The sequence below is a fragment of the Culex pipiens genome, chromosome 3 (assembly GCF_016801865.2).
Source record: "Culex pipiens pallens isolate TS chromosome 3, TS_CPP_V2, whole genome shotgun sequence".
NCBI classification, from domain to species: Eukaryota; Metazoa; Arthropoda; class Insecta; order Diptera; family Culicidae; genus Culex; species Culex pipiens.
This window is the reverse complement of record NC_068939.1, coordinates 69,790,470-69,800,279: the sequence shown is the minus strand read 5'-3', so window position 1 is coordinate 69,800,279 and position 9,810 is coordinate 69,790,470. Positions and strand designations below refer to the sequence as shown.

At 32.2% G+C, this 9,810-nt stretch overlaps 1 protein-coding gene across 7 annotated transcripts in view; it reads right to left on the bottom strand.

Moving 5' to 3' along the window:
- Positions 1 to 5,190: 5,190 nt before the first annotated feature.
- Positions 5,191 to 9,810, bottom strand: part of LOC120414139 (uncharacterized) — an 87,244-nt gene continuing 82,624 nt past the window's right edge. For all 7 annotated transcript variants that reach the window (XM_052710183.1, XM_039575175.2, XM_039575174.2 and 4 more), the window contains 2 exons: positions 5,988 to 6,084; positions 5,191 to 5,890 (listed from right to left, as the gene is read on the bottom strand). In XM_052710183.1, coding sequence (XP_052566143.1) covers positions 5,737 to 5,890; positions 5,988 to 6,084 — 251 coding nt within the window. In that variant the 3' untranslated portion in view covers positions 5,191 to 5,736. The remainder of the gene's footprint in view (positions 5,891 to 5,987; positions 6,085 to 9,810) is intronic.

The window sequence follows — 9,810 nt, the reverse complement described above, 5'->3', positions numbered from 1 at the left end:
AAATGGCCGGTTCCTTCCGAAGTGCGTATACCGCTTTAAGCCATACTTGTGTGAAGTTACTATCCTAAGCTGAGATGTTTACTACAGTTAAGGGGTTACATACATGTAAATCGTCAAAAATGTCAGAGGTTGGTATGAGCACACATTTAAACTTTTTTTTAAATCTTTTTGCAGGGCATTAAAATGTACATTTTCATCTATAAACAAAATAAATATGAAGAAATTTGGATGTACCATTGCCGAGCTATAGCTATTTTAAGTTAGCATGCATGCATATTAGCTTATACTACAGCAGTTGTTATAGAGCTGATTTGTTTTCATCCTAGCTGTTTTATGACTGATTAGCTGTAGAAAGCTGGGGACCATCCATAAACCACGTGGACACTTTTTTGGGAATCTCAACTCTCCCCCCCCCCTTCGTGGACAATTCTTCATACAAAAAAATCTTTTTTGTATGGAGCGTGGACAATCGCTTAACACCCCCCCCCCCCCCCCTAAAGTGTCCAAGTGGTTTATGGATGGTCCCCTGATAAACAGCACCTTTATGATTTCTCTTAGTGCTGGATGGTTACTTGGGCAGTTTCAAAAAACGGGTGCCACGATATCTCAACACTGCTTTGACCAAATCAGCTCAAAATTTTAGTGAAGACTCGTTGAACCGGTCCTGTGTGCATGACGAAGGCCGATTTTCAAATACTTCATTTCAAAAAAAAGATAAAAATATTTTTTTGTTTTTCAAATAAAAAAACATCAGTTTTTGATTTTTGTATTTTTTCAAAATCGGGCTTCGTCATGCACACGGGATATGTCTTGGGAGTCTTCACCCCAAATTTCAGCCAAATATGTCTATCCCATCTTTAGATATCGTGGCACCCGTAAATCAACTCGGTGTTTAGAGAAAAACGTTCACAAAGTTTGACAGTTCGCTTTGCGCATGGCAAAATACTTAAACTTAAATCTCGACTTAAATCGTCTCTTACTCAGTTCAGTGCACGAAGTGACGAAATATATTCATGAATCTTTCAGTAGTGATTGAAAATCATCTTTTTGGTGAATTTAGTGAATTTTCTGTAAAATGAAATTTTGCGATTGGCTACATGTACAGTATGTAAAAAAAGTATTTACACCCCTTGGGCACTATGCACATTTTGCGATGAAACATGTAAAAAAATTAAAGTTTGACAGGAACCTAGTACTACGTTTTGTTCAGAAACTCATGCCAAACATTTTGCTACAAAAAGCTCATGAAAAGATGATTTCTATAAAAAGTTATATAACAAATACTATTACGAAAATAAAAAAGGTGCAAAAAAAGTTTGTACACCTTTCGAAAAATAAACATAAATAATGTTATTTGTTGACAAATCACCACAAATCCAGTCTCCCAACTCCAAATAGGCATCTTTGGCTGATTAAAAAAATAATTTGGATTGAATATAAATTTTACTAACTACTTAGTATAAAAGTTTATATAACTCTGGAAATTCTATATAAAACTTATCTAAACTTAATTTTGCAAACTTTTAATTCAAATAAATGTCAATATATTACCATAGAATTGCTAAATAAACATTTTGGAGTGGGTATAACACCGTTTTGGGGGTCTTTGTATCGCTAGAATAGATTTTTCGTTGGAATTTCGTACCAACCCGGAATTACGTCGTCGGAAAATCCGCCGGCATCTGAACCGGTCCACAATTCACAAGTCAACCTATGTGGCATCGGAAAGGGCATAAAATTTCCGATCTTTTGATACCCATACATCCAGGTTTTCTATAAAACCCACGTTTTTAAATACCTAAGCAAAAACGTTGTTATGGTTTCGTTTGAGCAACTTCCCAAAAATGTATGGAATTTCGTGATTTTTGTTCTCGTGGATCAAACTTACTTTTTGCCCAGGTATTTAAAAACGTAGGTTTTAAAGAAAACCTAGATGTATGGGTATCAAAAGATCGGAAATTTTATGCCCTTTCCGATTCCACATTGGTTGGCTTTTTAATCGTGGACCGGTTCGGATGCCGGCGGATTTTCCTACGACGAAATTCCGGGTTGGTACGAAATTCCAACGAAAAATCTATTCTATCGATACAAATACCCCCAAAACGGTGTTATACCCACTCCAAAATGTTTATTTAGCAATTCTATGGTAATATATTGACATTTAGTTGAATTAAAAGTTTGCAAAATTTAGTTTAGATAAGTTTTATATAAAATTTTCAGAGTTATATAAACTTTTATACTAAGTAGTTAGTAAACTTTATATTCAATCCAAATTATTTTTTTAATCAGTCAAGGATGCCTATTTGGAGTTGGGAGACTAGATTTGTGGTGATTTGTCAACAAATAACATTATTTATGTTTATTTTTCGAAAGGTGTACAAACTTTTTTTGCACTTTTTTTATTTTCGTAATAGTATTTGTTATATAACTTTTTATAAAAATAATCTTTTCATGAGCTTTTTGTAGCAAAATGTTTGGCATGAGTTTCTGAACAAAACGTAGTACTAGGTTTCTGTCAAACTTTAAATTTTTTACATGTTTTATCACAAAATGTGTTTCTTTGATTACTCTAAAACTATACAATATTTTTACAATGTTTTTGAAGCTAATTGTAGATTGGAACAAGATGAACGAATCGCTTCAAAAAGACTTCAAAAATATTGTGTGGTGTTTGAGAAATCGACGAAATACAAAGCGTAAATGTACCTTTTAACAGCTCATTAATTCAAAGTTGGGAACAGAGTTTGCGGGTGCTTAAAGAATCGATTAAATCTACTGAAGGATATTTAGCAGTTACAAAATAAACTTCGAAATAAATATTTCTGAATTCTAGTTTTTTCAAGCTGGATTTTTTTCATATATTTTGAATGTACCGTCAGCCAGGGTAATTTCGGTCTGAGGGGTGAGATTGGGTCATACAAATTTTTAGCATTTTGAATGACCCAATCTCACCACCAGACCCAATGTCACCTCTGATGACGGTATACATAGTAGTAGTTTAAATATCCCAGTCAAATCGATTGGAGGTTCGAGCCAAAATTCTCACTAGGATATTTCGAAAGTACAGTCATCCCTCATATTCGAAACAGTTTACAGATCGGCAAATGTTCAACAAATCATGGAAAATCGATAATTGAACATAATGATTTGCTTTTACCTTCATGTGAAAGTTTTTCTTGCGATCTTTCGATTGATGTATAGACCGGCTGTATAGTTTTACGTTTTATATCATGTTTTTAAAAAAAAACACTGACCCTTGAAATCCACAAATTCAGAACACTTTTTTCTTACAATGTAAACAAACTTTTTTTTTCTCTCCAGGAGTACTTATTTTTTACAAAATAATGACTTCACACTCTGAAACCAATAAAACTCATGCTGGTCTGAAAACATTTTTTGTGAAAATATCAGTTAAATTCTGGTGTTCCACAATTGTGGGAGGCACAATAACATCCCACAATCATGGAACAGGCATTTGGAGGGAGTGTTTCGCTGTTTCGGATACAATAGTCTTGAAAGTCAGGTTTTTGATTAACAAGTACTACTTTTACTAGTGAAATAGCAAGAGAATGTCCAAATAAAGGTCCTAAAAATAGTACATGGAGAAAAAAAGAGTTCCCGAAATCGTGAACAAGCGTTCATGAAAATGCGAAACACGAACTCAATGTTCAAATCCCACGATACGTTTATGAAAAACACGGAGTTCACACACACTACCAAACATTTGTTTTGATAGTGTGCGTGAGCGCCGTGTAGAAAGTGACAGTTCATCACTTTTTAGTTTGACTTTGACTAAACCAACGGGGTACAATCTAAAAAAGTGTCAAACGAAAAAGTGACCAACCACCGGAGGTTGAGTGTATCTGATGTCCCCGATCAAACACCTTTGGATAGTCTAAGTTGGACTATAATACTTTTTTTGAACAAAACTTCTATAAAAAAACATTTTCGGAATTTTAGGTTTTATAAGATTGGGTTCTTTTTGAATACTTTACGAAAGTTATACTTTACAAACAATTACTTTATAAACTCCAAAGTTTTCAAAAACCTTCATTTTTTCGAAAAAAATAAACTGAAATTTAGACTCATTATCAAAAATACGCAACTTTGCAAATTTTCCAAAAAAATATTGTTAATTTCGAAATGTATGAAAAATTCTTAATTCATTGATACCCATAAACAAATCAAATAAATGTTAGACTTCATTAAAAAAAAATGAAAAAAAAAATGAAAACATTGTCATATTTTAACATTGAAAATCGGAACATTAGTTGCTGAGATATCGATACTAGAAAATAGTGGGTTGTTTGGGTGAGACTTAGAAAACATCAATTTTTCTGTTTTTAAATCTTCGCATGGCAATATTTCAGCAACTAAGCGTCGTATCAACAAAGTTCAAAAAAATAAAATACAGAGAATTTTCTCAGCTTTTCAATTTTTTTTCAAGAGTTGACAAACATCGGCACTAATAACTGCGACTATGTTCAAAAAAGTTACATAAAAATGGCTGTAACTTGAAAACGGTGCACTTTTTAAGAATTTCACCAAGGTACTTTTTGATTGCAAATTCAAATTTTACTTAGAAAATTGAAGTTGCAAAAATTTTTGCGACCGATATTTCGATTTTTTTTAAATCAGTATTGATTCAATAATTCATAACTCGATCGAAGATTTTTGCCCGTTCTGGAAATTTCTGAAAAGTTGGCATTTGATGTCCCCTAAAGCATATAAAAATATTAAAGATAGGGTTTTTTTGCAAAACAAGTTTTAGTGACAAAAAGTGAAATTAAAATTTTTTCAGTGTAGTTCTTATCCATACCTACAACTTTGCCCAAGACACCAAATCGATCAAAAAATTCCTTTCATAGATACAGATTTTTTAATTTTTATGTATCATTTTTGTATGGATAGCTGCCAAATTTGTATGGAAAGTTATATGGACAAACTAATGATGCAAAATGGCTTCTTTGGGTATATCGAAGGCATCATAAAAGTTTCAGCAGATTTAAAAAATACAAAAATTAAAATTAAAGAAAAAAAGTCCTATTTCGTAGATAAATGCTCATTTACCAAAAAAAATGCATTCATTCTGATTTTTGGAACTGCAAAAAAAAAAAACATTTCATTGGTCATGAAAGGGTGTTCTTTTCATTGATACCGCATTACAACCCTTTTTTGTTTTTAAAATGTTTTTATTTTATTTCTCGTAACAGTTAGAAAAAAAAGTATAACAAATTGAAGATTCACATAAAAGATTATCGCCTCGAAGTAAACGCTGTGTCATTAAACAAATGTCTTAGTGTTGATTCATTTCCACCATGTCCGCCGATCTTCGATCTTATCGTTACATTTTCTACATCATTTCCGTTCGTCAACCATATTGATTTGATATTCGCTTGCGAAGGCCGGTTGCCTAGCTTATTCTAACAAAAACGAGAGAGAGAGAGAACATATTTACAAAATCTGTCTTTGCACACTCCTAACGCTTATCTCCACTGCAGTAACACACATTTAGTAGATTTTGGAGGGGAATTTAGCATCATTTTAGAATATAGTAGTAAGTACATTTGAGGGGAAAAGAAAAAAGCGCCACAAAATGTACAATTTTCTTCTTTCTCTCAGTTTAACACCTAAAGATCTTGATTATCATTCGTTAAATTGTATAATTATTATCATTAATTTCTTCTTCCGCAAGCTTTGGCGTGGTCATCAACGGCATATCGAAAAAAAGGAAGCTTATCGTCCAATGTTGATCGGTTCGTCGGCCATTCCCAGCTCCTCGGTGGCGGCCTTGTTGCCCTTCTTCTTCTTCGAGTACCACATGAAGGCTAGCCCGGCGTACAGATTGGACAGAAACACGGACCAGGCCAGGTAGAAGCCGTAACCGTAGCTTTAAAAGAAGAAAAAAAGGAAGAAGCAGGATAAAATTGGTTAGTTGTGTCAATCCGATTGTGGCTACTGATGTCGTCGGCCAGGCGGTGCAATACCTGTATTTGGCACCCTTCGGGAAAGTGTAAGATATGTTTTCCTTCTCGTACTCGACGGACGCTATCAGCACCTGAATCACGACGATACTGGTGGCAGCTAATGGGGGCAGTGAAAGGAAATAAGAAATGTGCTTGATTAGAATGTGGTAATGCACGTTACATAATTCACGTTAGAGCTTTTGCCTTCCTCATATTTATGTTTCTTGTTGTTATACAATAAATCGATATGACATTCCGAAGAAATTTCACTATAATAGCGATCTTTCATGATAGGTAGGCTAAGTGACTTTTCACTCTTTGTTGTTTTTTTTTTTTAAATATATGATTTATAACATAAGGGGAGGGTGGAGAGACTTGATCCCCGGGGACACTTGATCCCAAGCCTGTATCTCGTCAGCATGTGGGTAAAACATTTTTATTTTTTGTATTTTTTCATTTGACTTAAACTCTGTGGGGGCCTTCTCTATGACCAAATAAGCTATTTTGCGTCATTGGTTCACTCATACAAGTCTCCATACAATTTTGGCAGCTGTCCATACAAAAATGGTACGTAAATATTCAAACAGCTGTTATTGATCCTTGCACTGTAACTTGGATTTGGCCCGCACTTTTCTCTCGCACTTGTGGCAACAAGAATTGGAAAAACTAGGCAACCAGTAGTTGTTTATTTACTTTTCCAGTCGCATTTTCCACCAAACTGGACATTCGCACTTTAAAACTGCGATTGACAGCTAGAAAACATCAGCTCGCTTTGATCATTTTTCAGGAAATTTAAAATTTTCCAAGGCAGTTTGACAAGTCGCAATAGTGCGATCGATAGCAATAATTTAGTGCGAAGTCCAAGTTAGTGGGAATTGCGCAATACTTTTGAGTGAATTTTCTGATCAATTTGGTGTCTTGGGCAAAATTGTAGGTATTGTTGAGGACTTTTAAGAAAAAAATAGGTACACGGAAAAAATTGCAGATTTTTTAGTCAACTTTTTTTTCACTAAAACTCAATTTCCCAAAAAACGTATTTTTTTGATTTTTGATATTTTTTGATATGTTTTAGGGGACAAAAATCCGCAACTTTTGAGCCATAGAGAAACATGGTCAAAAAATATGTCGCCGAGTTATGAATTTTTGAAAAAACAGTGATTTTTCGAAAAAAAATGAAGTTTCATGCAAAAACAAGTTTGACATTATTTTTTAATACAAAATTGAATTTGCAATCGAAAAGTACTTTATAGATTTTTTGATTTTTTAAATTTTATCTTTGTTCTAGAAAATTGTGCGAATTTGACTAAAATTCATTGTAGAAAAAAGTGAAAAAAAATCAAAAATGCTTAGATTGAGTTACACACATTTTTCTAAAAAGTGCTGCCAAAAACCTCCAAGAGATCTTTTTTTTTGTTTTGATATGTATAGAAAACACACAAAAAATATTTAAAAACATATTTTTTATACATGAATTGTTTGAAAATTTATCAACTCCAAAACCCTTACGCGTTTGACGATAAATTTATCGTCATACTTTTTTTGTATAATCAATTGTTTACAAAAGTGCTTTTAGGGAGACTTGATTCCTACATTTTTACAGTCACTGGAATCAGCCTCAAGATTAATTAATTGGGCTTTTCGACATAGTTTCCTTTAGTATAGTTGAACATAATTTACTGCAGTTTGAACCATTTTTCAAAAGTTTTGTAAACAAAAATTACCAGTTTTTGTAAACATACTCAATTTTGGTCAAAAAAATAATATTTTATGTTTTTAAATATTCTACATACTAAACTTGTTATATTTTGAACACAAACGTACAGGTTTTATGTGAAATTGCTGTAACTTATAGAAAATTAAAAGTTTGGATGATTAAGAAACATTTTGCTTAAAATTTCTTCAAAATGTTGAAAGGGGGATTAAGTTACCCCTAAAAATTAAAAATCAAAAATATATTTTTAAAACGCTTGGCATGATTCGAAGAGTTCATCTGATGAAATACTCTTATCAGCTTAACATATTAAGGAACGCATATTGAATTTTAATGTTTTTTTAGTTAATGATATCAGGTTATTTAATTTCAATCTACAAAAACAATTACAATACAATTTAAACCAAAACAAAAAAATAAATCAAACAAACACATTTTTGAAAGTTATCTTTGTTTTTACTTCTTAAAACCAAGATATATGATTTTTTCAACACTGTTTTATTTATTTGCTAACTTGAACCCATTTAATAACAGATTTTGTATGAAACTTGATTTGAAAATTTTTTTTAAATTTTTATCAAACATTAGTTCCGGCCCGATATTGTTTCAAAAAAAACAAAAAATGGCCCGCAGGGCCAAAAGGTTGGGCTCCCCTGCCCTAAAATATATCAGAAATAAAAATAAAATAAATATAGTGTTTTTTGCAAATCAAGTTTTAGTGACAAGAAGTGAAATTAAAAAAAATCAGTCTAGTCTTTATCCATACCTACAACTTTGCCGAAGACAACAAATCGATCAAAAAAAAAAAAAATTTGAATTTTCATGCATCATTTTTATATGGGCAGCTGCCAAATTTGTATGGAAAATTATATGGACATACTAATGATGGAAAATGGCTTCTTTGGGCATACCAAAGGCACCAAAATAGTTTCAGCCGGATAAAAAAAAAAAAATAAAATTTAATAAGACCGATTTTGTAGAGTTGCTCTGTTGCTCTGTTGCATGTTTTAATGAAAATCAAATTTGCAATCGAAAAATACTTGACAGATTTTTTGATAATGTGCACCGGTTTCAAGACATTTAACTGAAAAATTGCAGTCTTTGATTTGTTTAAATAGTGAATTGTTGAATTGTCAGTCTTGATTCCAAAATTGAAAAAAATCTAAAGGATTAGAAAATATCACTAATGTTTAATTTTTTTTAACATTGAAAATAGGACCACAAGTTTCTAAGATATTGATACTAAATAATAAAAGGATTTTTGGATGAGACTTATAAAACCATTTTTTTTTTCTTTTTCTTTCTCTATTATTTGCTGATATTGGAACATTTTCTCAACTTTCCAATGAAAACAATTTCAATCATGAACACTATTTTGAGCATTCGAAATACTGGAAATTTTCAGTTAAAATTAAACTTTAAGTGGATATATCTTGAAAACGTGCACTTCATCGAAAAATCAAGCACTTTCGATCGCAAATTTTATTGTAAACAAACAACTAAATTGAAAAAATGGAGTAAAATTTCAATTATTAAAAAAAAACATTTTTTGTTTAAATCATGACTCCGCTTCAAAATTGTTCGTGCTCCTCTCTGGCTCAATGGTTGTGGTTTCTTGTCCCTTAAAACAAATAAACAAAATCAATAATTCTGAATTATGGATTCTGAAAAAAATGTTTTGTGTGGGAAAAGTCAACTTAAAATTCGGCATTTTTTCCCGTGTACCATTTTTATAACAGTACAACTTTGCCGAAGACACCAAATCGATCAGAAAATTACAGTAAAGATACAGATTTTTGAATATTTACGTACCATTTTTGTATGGATAGCTGCCAAAGTTAAATGGATGACACAAAATGTCTTCTTTGGTCCCCAAAAAGTTTGAGCCAATTCAAAAAATTGTAAACAAAGTCAATTTTCTGTTTTGGTGGAGAATTGTTCACATACATTTAAATAAATATGTGCAATCGAATAAAACTCTCGATTCCTAAGCATATTTGATAGGGATGATAACATATTATTTTTCAATGAGGTTGTCTTCCAAACTGCTTGCCCCTACTGACCTACTTAAAATTCCACTAATAAGCCAGCAAAGATCACCTGAAGTCTCCTCTCTCGCTCTCTCTCTCTCTC